The 16,901-nt window shown below is 38.2% G+C and overlaps 1 protein-coding gene across 5 annotated transcripts in view; it reads right to left on the bottom strand.

Annotated features, from left to right (window-relative positions):
* The window catches only part of Myo9a (myosin IXA), a 214,235-nt gene that overhangs the window by 104,622 nt on the left and 92,712 nt on the right, over window positions 1-16,901 (bottom strand). For all 5 annotated transcript variants that reach the window (XM_059268022.1, XM_059268025.1, XM_059268027.1 and 2 more), the window contains 3 exons: window positions 12,413-12,547; window positions 5,923-6,044; window positions 1,720-1,861 (listed from right to left, as the gene is read on the bottom strand). In XM_059268022.1, coding sequence (XP_059124005.1) covers window positions 1,720-1,861; window positions 5,923-6,044; window positions 12,413-12,547 — 399 coding nt within the window. The remainder of the gene's footprint in view (window positions 1-1,719; window positions 1,862-5,922; window positions 6,045-12,412; window positions 12,548-16,901) is intronic.

Here is a 16,901-nt window from a genome sequence, read left to right as displayed (position 1 = left end):
TTTATTACTTTAATTCACAGAAAACATTTATTTGTAGCACACAGCTAGAAATAAACATCAATATGATACACTGATATGCACATGATGTACTTACAAATATTTGTCTAGTTTTATCACTATATCATAGCAAACACTGAACAGATAATGTGACAACATGGTATTTAATAAATAATGTTTTGGTTTTGGTTTGGTTTTTCAAGACAGGATTCCTCTGTGTTAACAGCCCTGGCTGTCCTGGAACTTACTCTGTAGACCAGGTTGGCCTTGAACTGACAGGAATCTGTCTGCCTTTGCTTCCAGAGTGCTGAGATAAAAGGCATGAGCCACCATACCTAGCAATAAATAATTCTTAAATTAATGAATCAGTAAATGGATAAATAACCTTAATTAGGAAGTCTACCACAGCCAGACATGGTGAAACATCTCTGTAATCCTAACACTTAGGATGTAGAAGCAGGAGAATTATGAGTTCAAGGACTTTTTTTTGTTTGCTATACAGAAAATCTGAGACTAGTCTGAGCTACATGAGACTCTGTCTCGAAAACAGAAAACAAAACGATACCAAAAACCAATGAGACACTCATCTCAAGATTTCATTTTATTGCTGTATTGCATGGAAACTTGAGTGTCTTAAGTGGCAAGTTTAAGCTTCCCAAGATTTAAGAGTTAACCAATTCAGGGGGGCTGGAGAGATGGCTCAGCAGTTAAGAGCACAGACTGTTCTTCCAGAGGACCCAGGTTCAATTCCCAGCACCCATGTGGGCAGCTAAAAACTGTCTCTAACTCCAAGATCTGACACCCTCACGTACACATACCTGGAGGCAAAACACCAATGCAAATAAAATAAAAATAAATAATTAAAAAAAAAGAGTTAACCAATTCATGAGATATATAAAATATATGCAGGAGTTAAATTAATAAATCTAGCAAGAATGAAAGCTCACAACTACCTAATGGTGCACCAAGAACAGAAGCTTCTAAAAGACCATTATGAGTATCATATCAAAGGAAACAAACAAACTATAAGAATGGACAACGAAGCCGGGCGGGGGTGGTGCACGCCTTTAATCCCAGCACTCGGGAGGCAGAGTCAGGAGGATCTCTGTGAGTTCAAGGCCAGCCTGGACTACAGAGCGAGTTCCAGGAAAGGTGCAAAGCTACAGAGAAAAACCAAAAAAAAAAAAAAAGAATGGACGAGTTTGAGACATACAGACAATCTGAACAATACAGACACAATAGAACAATCTGTTCTTCTATATTTAGAAAGTTCACTAGAATGGCCTGGTAGATTTATCTCGAGAAGGAAACCAGCAGAAATATCAATTAGAAAAGTAGATCTAAATTCTAGTTCTATCCTTACAAAGTGTCTCCAAATGAAACTACTGATCCAGAGCCTCCAAAAACTAGATGAGAGAGTAGTATGCCAGAGCTAGTAATCATACATCTGGGGGAAGAGCTGGGAGGTGACTATGATCAAGAAACAATGTTTACACCGGGCGGTGGTGGCACATGCCTTTAATCCCAGTACTTGGGAGGCAGAGACAGGAGGATCTCTGAGTTGGTAAAAAGAGAAAGCCTGTCTGAAAAAAAAAAGAAAGAAAAGAAAAAGAAAAAGAAACACTGTTTACATGCATAAAATTGTCAAGGAATAAAAAATGTTCTATATTTTAAAAAACATATCTCTGCTCTAAAACCATATTCAGTAAGAAATTTACTGACCTTTACTCCATATTTTACTTTTCCAGCATAATGTTTTATGATAAAAGCAGGCTCCATCACAGCTGGAAATTCAATATAAGAATTCTCTTCATGTTGATGTTTAAACTTGTCTAGTAATGTTTGATTTGTAGCCTGTGGAAAGCTGAATTGGGAGGAGGTAACAAATTATGAGAAAGACGTAGTCATTTATATACCATAATACTAACGTACATTATAATTATAGTGCTGTCTAATATATACTATACAGTTAACGAACAGTTTCTCATGCCTTATTCAAACAGGGCCTCCTAAAAATCTGTCTCCCCAAAATTCGTTTGCTCATCACCGCTGTCCAAGTACTTAAGAGCCAAGGATAAATGGACCCCAACAGTAAAGTTCGCAGCAAATGCAATTCTTAGTGTCATCCAGGTGATGCTGATTGTACAAACATTAACAGTTGTGGAAATTAATGTAATTAATATCATAAATATAATTATTAAATGAATACTGCAAATGTAATCAATGAGTATCACAAATGTATTTAATATCGTAAGTGTAATTAATGAACATCATGAGTGTAATTTAAAAAAAAAGGGGGAGTTGTGGAATAGTGAGGGATTCTACCAGATTTCAGAAGAAGGATAGGGAGGCCAGGCAGAGTCAGAAACCCAGAAGAGAGCTTTGAGTGAGCCCAAGTTGCAATGGAGACTACAGGAAGTTGGAGATGCCAGAAACACGGAAGATCTCCAAAGAATGCTACAGGCAAACAGCTTCAGAGAGTTGTCAGGAAAGCTGGAGACTGCAAAGCCATAAAGGTGGAGCTACCTGAGCCCATTAGAGCTCTGATTATACCATTGTGTGTCTTGGGTGATAGATATGGATGTTCAAAATTTAACATTACTTTCGTGGGTTTTGGTTTTACCTTGGCTAGGACCATCCTTTCTATGCTCCCATCCCTCCCTTGTGCACAAGATTGTTGATCGTGTGCCTGTCCTTACGACTATATGTTAAATGTACAAAACTGGCAGTTTTAATTTTGTAAGAGATCACGACTAAAAGTTGCCTTCTGGACTTTGAACTTTGGGATAAACATTTTTTTGGTAGTCTGGGGATTGGACCCAGGGTCCTGTGCATGATAGGCAGGCACTCTATCACTGTACTAGTCCCTAGCCAAACTCTGGTTAAAATTCAAACTATACAGGAACTCTTGGAGGTGAACTAAATAATTTGCATTATTAGCTAGACATGGGCCTTTGGATCCAGAGTCAAAGAATTATGATTTGTATATGAAATGTTTCCTGAAAACTTACACATTTAAAGCTTAGTCCTCAATGTGGCAGTGTTCACAGGTGAAAAAAAAAAAATGACAGGGTCATAATGAATCCACAACTGAGCAAACTATTAGAAGATATGGTCTAATTGAAAGAAGTAGGTCACTAGAACCCACCTTCACCCCCTTATCTTTGTTTCTAGAATACCCTGGGGTGAGCAGCCCCCTCAAACCTAAAGCCACTGAGACAAAGAAACAGATTGAAGCCTTTTAAACTGAGACCCAAAGTAAATCTTTCTTTTCTTTCTTTCTTTCTTTCTCTCTCTCTCTCTCTTTCTCTCTCTCTCTCTCTCTCTCTCTCTCTCTCTCTCTCTCTCTCAGTTTTTTGAGACAGGGTTTAGCTATGTAGTTTTGATGCCTGTCCTGGATCTCACTCTGTAGACCAGGTTGGCCTCGAACTCACAGAGATCCACCTGCCTCTGCCTCCCAAGTGCTGGGATTAAAGGCATGCGCCACCACTGCCCAGTGGTAAACACCAATTTTAATGTGTAAAAAAATATTCAAAACTATAACAAAAATAGTAGAATCGGGAAAGAGAATGGCTACTCGTTTCAGATCATCCTAGCATATATTACCAGTTAAGTTAGTATCCTGAAACAAGCCAAGTAACCTTTCATAACTGGTTTTCTAGTTCATAAAATAAGCACAAGGCTAGGTACAGCAGTGTTAATAGAATCAAATGCTACTAATAACTACTTCAGACATTACCTGCCAACCTACAGGGATTAAACAAATGTTAACAAGCTTTTGTATGTTCTCACTTTCTCTCTCTCTCTCTGTCCCTCCCTCTCTTAGTTTTTCAAAGACAGAGTTTCTCTGTATAGCTCTGGCTGACCTTGAACTCACTCTGTAGACCAGGTTGGCCTCAAACTCAGAGATCCACCTGCCTCTACCTCCTGAGTGCTGAGATTAAAGGCAGGTACCACCACTGCCAGCTTTTTGTATGTTTTCAACACTGACATTATTCTAGTAACTGTGGTCAGCTTTTGCATTCAAATACTATCCTGGCCTAAAAACTTTCTAAGTTTATTCCAAAATTCTAAAGCCATTCTAGAAAGGATTATAACTTAAAATTTGAAGAAGCTATAGCTCTACACTACTATCACCAATTCTATTCCTACCTTGTTTCAAGCCACTAAGCCTACTGTCAAAATAAATGTCCCTTTAAGGGTGCTTTAACTGTGTAGTGTTCCTACTCAGAACAGGTATGGATAACGAAGTAAGCAATTCCACACCCCAGCCTAGGAAAGTCTAGCATCTGTAAACTACAATTCACATAGAATATTCCCCTCTTCTAGTAAGAAACTCATCTTACTGTCTGTAGGTAAAAATTCATTTACTTCCTAACCCTCTAGGTAATTTAAAAGTGTATGATCAATTTTTCTCTTTCTCTGAAATGGAGAAAAAAGTTTCTAAAGAAGCAGGATAGACATGCGAAGAAAGGTTCTCCCAAGGTCCTATATTAAACAAACACTCATGGATATGTGGTACTGCAGGGTTGGCTTTATTTGGGGGGGCGGGGTAGAGATTGTATCCGAAGTAACTATTCATTTTAAAGCAAGCACATTTCCTGTGTAAAACTTAATTCAAGGACTGATGAGATAGTTCAGTGAGTAACAGCATCTGCTGCCAAGCCTGACAACTTCGTTTGACCCCCAGGATCTACGTGGTGAAAGGAGAAAAACTCTTCCTTCATGTTGTCCTTTGACTCCACATAAGTACAATAGCACATACACACTCCACCCTCCAATAAAATATAAGTAAATAAAACTCAATTTAAGAACTGAGTGAGTTATTGCATTCCTGCAATGCCAGCACTTAGGAGGCAGAGGCTAAAAGATCTCAACTTCAAGAGCAAACAAGGCTATGTAGCAAGACCCTGTCTAAGGGGTAGAAAAGAGGGAGAGACAGGAAAAAAAAAATCTTTTGAAAACATAGATGTCAGGATGTGGCCAGTGGTAGGATTCCCATGCTCCAGTGAATGGACCTACATCCATGCATATTTGCGTAGAACTAATTAGAGTTAGTAGATAATCAAACAAAACAACACCTGAGTGTGATCATACACTCCTTTAATCCCAGCAACTAGGAGGCAGAGGCAGGTGGATCTTCCACACCCAAAGGGAAAAAAAAAAAAAAAAGTGGGGAAAGATGATGGGTCATGAAATTTGGAGCGTTGGAGGATATAGAAGGAAATATAGAAGGAAATATAGAAGGAAAGAAGAAGGTTGGAGGAAGGGAAGACAGGGTGGATGTGATCATATTTCATTGCATACATGTATGAAATTCTCAAGACTAAAGAAACATGTATCAAGCCGGGCGGTGGTGGCGCATGCCTTTAATCCCAGCACTTGGGAGGCAGAGCCAGGTGGATCTCTGTGAGTTCAAGACCAGCCTGGGCTACCAAGTGAGTTCCAGGGAAGGCGCAAAGCTACACAGGGAAACCCTGTCAGGAAAAAAAAAAAAGAAAGAAAGAAAGAAAAAAGAAAAGAAAAGAAATATGTATCAAAAAATTTAACTTCAAACTTTGTAAGAGGATGCTAAAAAAAGATCTGTTCAGGATTTAGTGCAGTCTACATGGAAGTATATGGTTTTCTTTCCAGACATATACAGAAGAACTTTTAAGTCTTTATTTGAACATTATTAGAAGATTTAATCTTACTTAGACCAAGCTGGTTGGTGGTACATGCTTGTAAAGCTAGCACTAAGGAGCTAGCACTAAGGAGCCTAAGAAACTAGGACTGCTGTGAGTCTTGAGGCTAATCTGGGGCTGCAGTGGTCCTAGTCCCAGCCTGGCCACAGTTACACAGTAAAGGAAGTTCTGCCTCAAATGAAGGGGAAGCCATTCAAAAAGCACAATGGTCAATCATGAAACTGAAAAGCACCATACTCACTTGCTTTCTTCATCCAAAAGATGGAGCAGTCCTGTTGGTTTTCTGCTAATAAGATTTATGCAACAAGTATTATCAATATAATCTATGTTGTGCCAACTGATACCTTCAGTTCTATATTCCTCCTGGAAAAAAACAAGTAAGAAAATATCAACTTATTTATCTTGCAGAAAATAACAGGCATATAACAACGGTTTTTTATTTTTTTGTTAACTAGGCTGCAGTCACACGTGGTTTTATCTGGGTCATCTAGCCTATTACACCGATCTAAATGTTTGTTTATGACTCTTTACTATAACTTGTAATCAGATATAGTGGTATCTTCTACATCATTCTTTGTGGTTGGGACCATTCCTGCTACTTAGGGTCTTTTTCACTTCCATGTGAATTTTAGAATTATTTCTGTGACTAGTGATACTGATGGGGACTGCACTGAATTTATATCATACTTTTGACAGAATAGCTATTTTTTATAATAGTAATTCTTCCAATTCATGATCATGGAAGATCATTCCATCTTCAAGTGCCTCCAACTCCTTTCTCCATTGTTTTCAAGGCCTCATTGTACAGGTCTTTCACTTCCTTAGTTAGGTTTATTCCAAGGTATTTTTCTTTTTTCTTTTTTTTTTTTTAAGATTTATTTATTTATTATGTATACAGTGTTCTGCCTGCATGTATCCCTGCAGGCCAGAAGGGGGCACCAGATCTCATTACAGATGGTTGTGAGCCACCATGTGGTTGCTGGGAATTGAACTCAGGACCTCTGGAAGAGCAGTCAGTGCTCTTAACCTCTGAGCCATCTCTCCAGCCCCCAAGGTATTTTTCTTTTACCTGAGTTAATTAAGAATGGAATTATAGCCATGCAAAGTGTCACACGCCTTTAATCCCAGCACTCAGGAGGCAGAGGCAAGCGGATCTCTGTGAGCTCGAGGCCAGCCTGGTCTACAGAGTGAGATCCAGAACAGGAACCAAAACTACACAGAGAAACCCTACCTCGAAAAACAAAAAAAAAAAAAGAAAAAAGAAAAAAGGGGGGGCTGGAGAGATGGCTCAGAGGTTAAGGGCACTGGCTGCTCATCCAAAGGTCCTGAGTTCAATTCCCAGCAACCACATGGTGGCTCACAACCCTCTATAATGAGATCTAGTGCCCTCTTCTGGAATGCAGGTATACATGCAGGCAGAACACTGTATAGATGATAAATAAAAATCTTTAAAAAAAAAAAAGAAAAGAAAAGAAAAAAGAAAAAAAAATGGATTTATTTATTATTCCCCAGACTTCATTTACTGATCATTTTCCAACGTTTTAGGGGTGATCACTGATTCTTAACATGAAAATGTTCTAACAGGTATAAAATTAACTATAACATTAACACAGCATGCTGGTTAACTGTAGCTAGTTTCTCATTTATTAATTTCTAAACTATTTTTTTTAATTTATTTATTTATTTATTTATTTATTTATTTATTTATTTATTTATTTATTTATTATGTATGCAGTGTTCCGGCATGTATGCCTACATGCCAGAAGAGGGCACCAGATCTCATCCTAGATGGTTGTGAGCCACCATGTGGTTGCTGGGAATTGAACTCAGGACCTCTGGAACAGTAGCCGGTGCTCTTAACCTCTGAGCTATCTCTCCAGCTCCCAATTTCTAAACTATTAAGAAACATATTTACCTGGTTTGAATTTTTGGGGTTGTTTGGCAGCAGTGAGTGCTGAACTGTAGGAATCTCAACGAATGCTAACAAGTGTTTTCCCAATATACTATATCTCTAGCCTTAAAGGGACATTGCTTAACTTTTATCTCTACATGTACTTTCTGTTCTCATTATTTATTAGTTTCTACAATAATTTATTTTATTTGTTTCTTTTTCAAGACAGGGTTTCTCTGTGTAGTCCTGGCTGTCCTGGAACTCTGCTCTGTAGACCAGGCTGACCTTGAACTCAGAGATCCTCCCAACTCTGCCTCCTAAGTACTGGGATTAAAGGCATGCACCACCACCGTCCAGCTTGTAATTTTATTATAGTACTAAAATACATGTTAATTCTTGGAAAGTTGACCCTTGCTTTATGGTCCAAAACAACATAAGTACTAATTTTGTAAATATCCCATGTGAACTTAGAAAAAATGTATTCTTTAGATGGGGTTTAGTATTCTTCATATCATTTCATTAACTGGGTCTCAATAATCAGTTAAGTTCAAAGAAACTGGCATACTGATACACAAGGCAGACAGCAACGGGATACACACAAAAGTACCAACTAATTTTTATTCATGCTTTAATAGCCTTTCTTGTGTTTTGAATGTTGGTTCTATTAAGTTATTCAAAATACAAAGTTAAAATATTCCATTTACAGATGCAAATGTATATTCCTGATTTGTTTTATTAATTTTTGCTTCATGTATTTTGAAACTATATTATCAGATACCTATAAATTTGGGACTATACACATACTAATCCCAATACTTGGAGTCAGAGGCAGGTGGATCTCTGAATTCGAGGCCAGCCTGGTCTACAGAGCAAGTTCCAGGACAGCCAGGGATAGGCAGAGAAATCCTGCCTTAAGAACAAACAAATACACAAAAAGAACTGATCTTCTTAGCATTATGAAATATTCCCTTTTATACTCACTAACAGAGCTACAAACACTTTTTGTTAATGTTTGATAAACCTTTGTTTATACCATTTTATTTTTAGCTTTGTGTATAATATTTGGAATGCCTCTGATAAACTGTTTGCTATTTATCAGTCTGATAATTTTCAGCTACTAAAGCAATCAATTCATTTATGATTAATATACTCCCTGGTACCTTACTATTTCTTCTTTTGCGCATTTATCCTGTTTTCTTGGCATTGCTTCTCATTTTGTTGCCCAGGGCCTTCCAAATAGCTGGAACTACAGATATGTGCCACATGCCCCAGTTTCCAGGCACTTCTTTATACTTCCTTTTGTTAGTGTTTGGATTGGCTGGGTTATTTTTGCTTTACTTATAATCTACATTAATTTGGAAAAGATTTTATATTCATTTGCTATTTTGTGCATATTCTAGAAATTGTAGCATACATCTTTAACTTTCAATGTTTAACACAAATAAAATTTTCCATAACTTACCAGTTAATACAAAGATGTCACAATCTTATGCATATGCTATTTTCCGTGTGTATATTAATTCTATTTAAACATTAAACTAGAAATGTCCCTATCTTTGTCAAATTTAGTAATATACTCATTTATATTCACACACTTTAAAAATTAATTTCACAGCCTGGTGGTGGTGGCACATACTTTTAATCCCAGTATTTGGGAGGCAGAGGCAGACAAATTCCTGAGTTTGAGGCCAGCCTGAACTACATAATGAGTTCCATTACAACCAGAGCTTCACAGGGAATCCTTATCTCGAAAAACCAAAATAATAATTAATAATAAAAATTAGTAGTAATTATTATTATTATTATTCTACTGTTTTTCATTCCACTTTGAACATTTGTGTTATAACAAGAATACAACTAATAAGGAGGCCTAAATAATAAGCTTTAGTTTTAAGAAAAAATATCCTATTTTCTTCTGTCTCCCACTGTTCCTCTGAAAAAAATTATTGCTATTACACATACACATACACACACGCACACACATACAAATAAATAAGGGATATGAGGTAGTGATGATGTGTTCCATGGTAAGGACGGTTGGTTAAACCCCTGACATGAAGTCCCTTGGAGGAGAATCAAGAAGTTTTTTTTTTTTTTTAAGTAGCTGTTCCTTCAAGCAAGCCAAACAGGGTGGTATCTAATAGTTGTGGAGCAACTGAAGGATCTCGAATAGTATCCAAGAGGATAAAAATCTCCAGAAATGTAAAGGATGTGGCTGGTATCTATGTTATGAATCAACTCCTGTACAGGCTCAACAATATCTGAGCCCACTTGGTAATATGGCAGTGACATTCTTGGGCCCTCAGTCACTGCCACTGCACCTTTGGCACACTAAAACAAGCACAAGGATTGCATTTTACTGGGGAAAGGTGAAGACTGAACCTGACCTTAAAGCTGCAACAAGCTCCTTGCCCTGAGAAGAGGAGGGAGAAAAAGGCAGCTCAAAAGATGTAGACCACAACAAACTGTCTGAGACAACACTTAACAATAGATAAGCCATGAGCCCAGGCTGGGACCATGACCTCATTCCTACAAGGTCCTGAATACACCAGGAGGCAACTCCAAAATCTCTTTCTACTGAGAAATTCCTGCTACACCTGTAACCAGACCAGTCATGGATATGGTACTGAATGAGTATTTTCTTTAACCTCACTGAGTGAGAATAGGAGAGTTTGTCACATATGTGGGACTATTCTCATGGGTCCTGTTGACATCAAGATGTTCACATAGAGAACTGTGCCTGCCAGACTGCCAAGACACACACCAGTGGGTATAAAATGGATGACCTGGGGTCCACACACCTAATTGCTCCAGGTGAAAAGAATGCTAGGGAGATGGTGTCCAAAAGTGCCTAGTAGCAGGAGGGTTGGTAGCAATACTTTTATCAACAGTCTTCAAGTTATTGGGCATCTAGGAATGGTTAAAAAAAAATAACCTAGACTACCTCTCTATCACTGTGGTACGGAGGAGCCATGAACAAAACTCTAAGAAGGGGTAGAATGTACATTAAGCAGACTTAAGTTTCCCTGCTTCACCTCTGCTGGGCATCTGCGAGAAGAGGTTCTGAGTAGTGTCACTCTTGTATCAAGTACATTCAAAGCTCATACCAGGTGCCAAACTCATTAAACCCTGTAATTAGAGGTTAATCTACTAGCTTTAAGTGTCTACTAATGCTGGCTTTCTACAATTGGTTCATTAAGGAGCCTACACCAAAGAGACATCTTTTATTTCTCTTAAATTTTTTATTTTATGTACATGGATGTTCTGCCTGAATGTCATGTTTGTCAGTGTACCCTATGTGTCTCTGGAGCCCATGTAGTCCAGAAGAGAACAGAGGCTGTTGAATCCTCAGCAACTAGAGTACACATGGCTGTGAGCTGCCATGAGTCCTAAGACTTGAACCTGGGTAGTCTGAAAGAAGAGCCAGTGCTGTTTTCACTGAACCATCTCTCTAGCCCCAACACATCTTGTCTTAATTCCCCTTAATTTAGGAAATTTACAGACTTTTTAAAAGGAAGTTTAGAATAAATGCATTGCTCTATGTAAAATTTTTCTTGATGGGGCTAGAGAGATAGTTCAGTGGTTAAGAGTACTTGCTACTTTTGCAGAGGACTGGGGTTTGATACCTAGCAACTAGTGAAAAAGTAAGAAACGTCTGAATGACACGGCTACAAATCTTTGCTCTGATTTGTCATTTCCTTATAGTGAGCGATATGATCACCATACTATCTGAATAAAAGTGCAAAACATCATCCTGAGTGAGGTAAACCAGACTCAGAAGGACAAACATGGTATGTACTCAATCATAAGTGGATACTAGATGTAAAGCAAAGGATAACCAGACTGCAACCCACAGTTCCAAGGAGACTAGCTAGAAGGAAGGCCCCTGGAAGGACACATGGATCGGCCAGTGAAGGAGAAATAGATGAGATCTACATGAGCAAACTGGGGGTAAGGGGAGTAATGGAAGGCAAGGGATGGGGGATAAGAACATAGGGGAATGGGAGGTTCCAGCTGGAACGGGAACAGAGTGGGAGAGAAAGGAAAGAGATACCATGATAAATGAAGACATCATGGGAATAGGGAGAAACAGTGCTAGGGAGGTTCCCAGGAATCCACAAGGATGACTTCATCTTAGACTACTGGCAATAGTTGACAGGGTGCCTGAACTGGCCTACTCTGGTGATCAGATGGCTGAATACCCTAACTGTCATCATAGAGCCCTCATCCAGTGACCAATCGAAGTAGATGCAGAGATCTACGGCCGGGTGCCAGGCCAAGCTCCAGGAGTCCAATTGATGAGAGAGGAGGGATTCTATGAGCAAGGGACATCGAGACCATGATGGGAAAAAGTACAGAAAAGAATAGCCAAACTAGTGGAGATACATGAACTGTGGACCAGTAGCTGAGGAGTCCCCATGATACTGGACTAGACCCTCTGGATAGGCAAGACAGCTGTTTAGCTTGAACTGTTTAGGAGGCCCCTAGGCAGTGGGATCGGGACCTGTCCCTAGTGCATGAGGCAGCTTTTTGGAGCCCAGTGCCTACGGTGAGACACTCTCTGCAGCCTTGGTGCAGGGAGGAGGAGCCTGGACCTGCCTCAACTGAATGTACTCCCCATGGGAGACCTTGCCTTGGAGGAGGTGAGAATCGGGGGTGGGTTGGAGGGGAAGGCTGGGGGGGCAGGAGGAGGGAGGACAGGGGAATCTGTGGTTAGTATGTAAAATGAATAGAAAATCTCTTAATGATAGTAATAATAAAAAATGCAAACTGCAGAAGTTATGACAAATATTCAAAAGTTTGGGCAGAAGGGCAAACATACACATATTTAGATACTCACCTGCTCCAACTTGAAGATATGCTGGTTAAAGTAGTGCTGTAAACGTTCATTAGCAAAATTAATACAGAACTGCTCAAAACTATTATTTTCATAATCTTCAAAACCAAAAATATCAAGAACACCAATGGACAAAGTCTGTAAAACAAGAGAAAATTTATTTGAAAACAAGCTTATTTATTTTATTACAAGTAATAAAATACTCCTTTCTGTAACAGTTCTGGTGCTGTCCAGTATTCAAATAAAATATACAGCAATCTGTTAATCATTGATGTAAATTATCACATAAAACCATGGCAACAGGAAAATGTACTGCACTCTAACTTTGGAAACATATTTGGGGGCTAGAGAGATGGCTCGGCAATTAAAAGCACACACACTTCTTCTGCAAAGGACCCACTTTCAGTTCCCTGCACCCATATCAAGAGACTGACAACCATCAGTGATTCCCACTTCAGGAATTTTTGACACCACTGGCTTTTGTGAACATCAGACACATGCATATGCATACATACCCACATACATGCACACATGTGTTTAGGAATGTATCTGTAATAATACCCCATAATTTGTTAGAAATATTTTTAATACATGGATATTTATTAAACATTGGACATGAAATTGAATGGATTTTTAAGAAAATGGACTTGCGGCAGATGGTAAAAATGTAAAATGGCAATCAATTAGAGCAACCTATATTTTCCTGTTACAGTAGTTATCATATGGCAATTTACATCAGTGTTTAAGAGTTTTCCTCAATTTTTAAAATAACAGTTAAATGTCAAGAACTGATAGAGATGTGTGTGGGAGGAGAGAGATGTCACCTTAACTCACCAATAAGCAGTGTGTGCATACATTTGCAACTATCCAAGAACTCACATTTTGGGGTCTTAAGGCTAGTAGGTAAATTAACTAAAGTAGGCTTTTTTCATTGTAAATATTTCTTTAATAATACAAATTTGAACACATGTAATTTCTGCATTACAATTTCAAAATACACAAAGTACAAGGCGAGTGAACTATTATCTTAACTTGAGAAAGCCAAGAAATCCCTCAACTCAAACATTCTTAAGTCCTATGAGGGAACAGAAACAACAGGAATGAGAAAATCAAAATGTTACCTAAGTGAAAGATCAGCAAATAAAGTTATTTCTGGTTATGAAAAAACTACGTAATTCTTAATTAGATCTCAACCCGAAATAAATAATTTTGCTTTCAGTACTAAATTGGCAGGTATACAAGGTAGCTCAGTAGGTAAAGGCACTTGACATCAAACCTGACAAGCTGAATTCTAGCTGCAGAAACCACCTACTAGAATAGGAAAACTGACTCCCAGAAGTTCTCCAGATAAACACGAACACAAAATAAATAAACAAATGTAAAGAAAAAAATCACTCTAGAGGTAGAGGCAGGAGGAATGTGAGGCCAAGGTCAGCATGGGCTTCACAGGGAGACTTTGTCAAATAAATAAATAAACAAATAAATGAATGTTTAAAAAGTAATTAAACCCCACCCTAATACCCCTCCCCACCAAAGAAAAACAAACCACTAAATTTCCTCATGTTCAATGTCTGCAACAACACTCAAATACTAGCTAATTAGTAGAGAACATGTCTACTATTCTCTTTCTGGATATTTGACTTCTAGGAATTATCTCTGTAACATCTTACTATGAATGATTCAGATTCAACTCTAATGTCTGTTACCAAGTTTGATTATTAATATTCACTGCCAACTTGACAGAATCTAGAACCCCCTAGGAGAAAAATCTCAGATCATATCTGTGAGGGCATTTCCAGAGAGTTTAACTTGAATGTGGGCAGCACTATTCCATTGGCTGAGGTATGGGGACATAGGGGTGGTGTCCCAGGCTGAATATAATGAAGAGAGAGAGATGGAAGACAGAATCCATCTCTTTCTATAGATAAGATGCAACTAGCCACCTCAAGCCCTTGCTGGCATGACTTATCCATGATGGAGGGCTGTGTCCTCATAATGTGAATCAAAATAAAGTGTCCTTACGTTACACTTGTCAGATATTTTATTTATAGTAACAACAAAAATAAAACTAACGAACCATTCCATCTTTTTCTCCCTCCTACCCTGCACCCCTGAAAATGGCACTTGGCCTCTAAGTCCTAATCTTCCTATTTCAGCCTCTTGAGTGCTGGGATTACAAGCATGTAACACAACCCCCAACTCAATCTCATTCTAACATGAGATATAATACTCTTGATTAAATGGGAAAATTTCTCCACTGGTGCTGAGACACAGTAAGTAAACTAATATGATGTACACAAAAGACGTTTTGAAATCTATATCAAGAGGGTTTTATGAAGTCAGGTGGTAATGGTGGTGGTGGTGGTGGTGGTGGTGGTGGTGGAGGCGGCGGTGGCGCACGCCTTTAATCCCAGCACATGGGAGGCAGAGGCAGGCGGATCTCTGTGAGTTCAAGGCCAGCCTGGGCTACAGAGTGAGTTCCAGGAAAGGCTCCAAAGCTATACAGAGAAACTCTGTCTCAAAAAACAAAAAACAAAAAACAAAAAGCAAAAAACAAACAAACAAAAAAAAAAACAAGAGGGTTTTATGTAATTCTGGTTACTAAAAATCTAGCCACTTAGGAGAAAATGGTTACTAAAAATCTAGTCACTTAGAAGAAAAGTCCTTCACAAATGAATACATTTAATAATAAGATTCAGATTTAATTTTTTTTTTGTTTTGTTTTTCCAGACAGGGTTTTCTCTGTGTAGTTTTGGTGCCTGTCCTGGATCTCGCTCTGTAGACCAAGCTGGCCTTGAACTCACAGAGATCCGCCTGGCTCTGCCTCCTGAGTGCAGGGATTAAAGGCATGCGCCACCACCGCCTGGCCAGATTTAATTTTACAGTTATAGAATTACTTGAAATATAAAAACAAATGTAAGAATAATTGTACGGGACTAGAGAGATGGCTCAGCAGTTAAGAAAGTGGGCTGCTCTTCCAGAGGACCTGGGTTCAATTCCCAATCCCCACATGAAGCTCACAACTGTCTGTAACTCCTCTTCCAGGGGATCCAACACCCTCATACAGACATACAAGTAGGCAAAACACCAATTTACATAAAAATAAATTATTTTTAAAAAATAATATTTTTACACTGAGTCAGTAGGATTTAAAAAAAAAGATGACACTTTTCATCAGAGTAAGTAAATAGGACCATAATGGCTATTAAAAATTAACATGAATCTAAAATTATTAAAGCTTTATATAATTTGTTACATTAAAATAAGGTCCAGAGGTGGGCGTGGTAGCATACACCTATAATTACAACATTCAAGAGGAAGCAGAGAAATGGTTAGGTCATGCTTAAATTGCAATATCCTGCGACATCCTAAAAATACAAACAAACAAACAAAAGGCAGGGCATGATGGCACATGCCTTTAATCCTAGTACTCAGGAGACAAAAGAAGGTAGATCTATCAGTTTGAGGCTGGCCAGGCCTACATAGTGAGTTCCAGGACATCCAAGGCTATGTAGAGAAACCCTGTCTCAAAAAACAAAACAAAACCCAAGCAAACAAAATTTCAATTTGAAAACAATTTTTTTTTTTTTTGTTTTTCGAGACAGGGTTTCTCTGTGTAGCTTTGGAACATGTCCTGGAACTCACTCTGTAGCCCAGGCTGGTCTTGAACACAGAGATCGCCTGCCTCTGCCTCCCGAGTGCTGGGATTAAAGGTGTGCGCCACCACCACCCAGCCAAAATTAAATTCTAAAAGTAGAATATTAAATATTTTATAAACTTGGACTAGAACATACCTTTCTACATAAGTAAATACATACATGAAAGATTATAAAAGAATGGCAGGAATAAATGCATAAAAACTTATAGCATGAATATTAAAAAGGAACTAAGAGAGAAAATATTTGCAGTAATGCATCAAACTAAATCTCTAAAATGTCCACAACAGCTCTTAAAAAGTAAAAGTAGAAAGAAAATAAAGCAAAACTAAGATACAAATAAATAATACAAGGAGAAACAAGATTAAGAAAAGCATGACAAGATGTTTGGCTTTCATTCTTAAAAAGAATGGCAAAAAATGGGAGAGGAGGATAATTTCTTATATATTAGAAAATATAAATACTGATAATATACAATTTGGATAAAAGTTCAGAGAAAAAAGGAACTACATACCACTGGTAGAAATATACAGTCCTTTTGAGAAAGCAACAGATAACAAATCTTTAAAATATGTACATCCTTAAATCCAGCAATAATAAACTGAATTTATACTACAGAGAAGTGCACAAAGGTCAGCGAAAGAATATCCATATTGGAACACGGTGAAGTACATCTGTAATCCCAAGCACCTATCAGTTAAGCATATTAAGATCTCAAGTTCAAGAACAGTCTGGCTATACAGTAGCACTCAGTCTCAAAAAACTATATTTATTTCAGTACTGTTCAGGATAGAACAAAAATATTTACTTGCAGTGAGATCATCTAAGGCACAAAT

Source organism: Peromyscus eremicus, chromosome 7 (assembly GCF_949786415.1).
Source record: "Peromyscus eremicus chromosome 7, PerEre_H2_v1, whole genome shotgun sequence".
Lineage (NCBI taxonomy): Eukaryota > Metazoa > Chordata > Mammalia > Rodentia > Cricetidae > Peromyscus > Peromyscus eremicus.
Note: the sequence above shows the minus strand (reverse complement) of the source record. Positions and strands in the feature narration are given on the sequence as shown.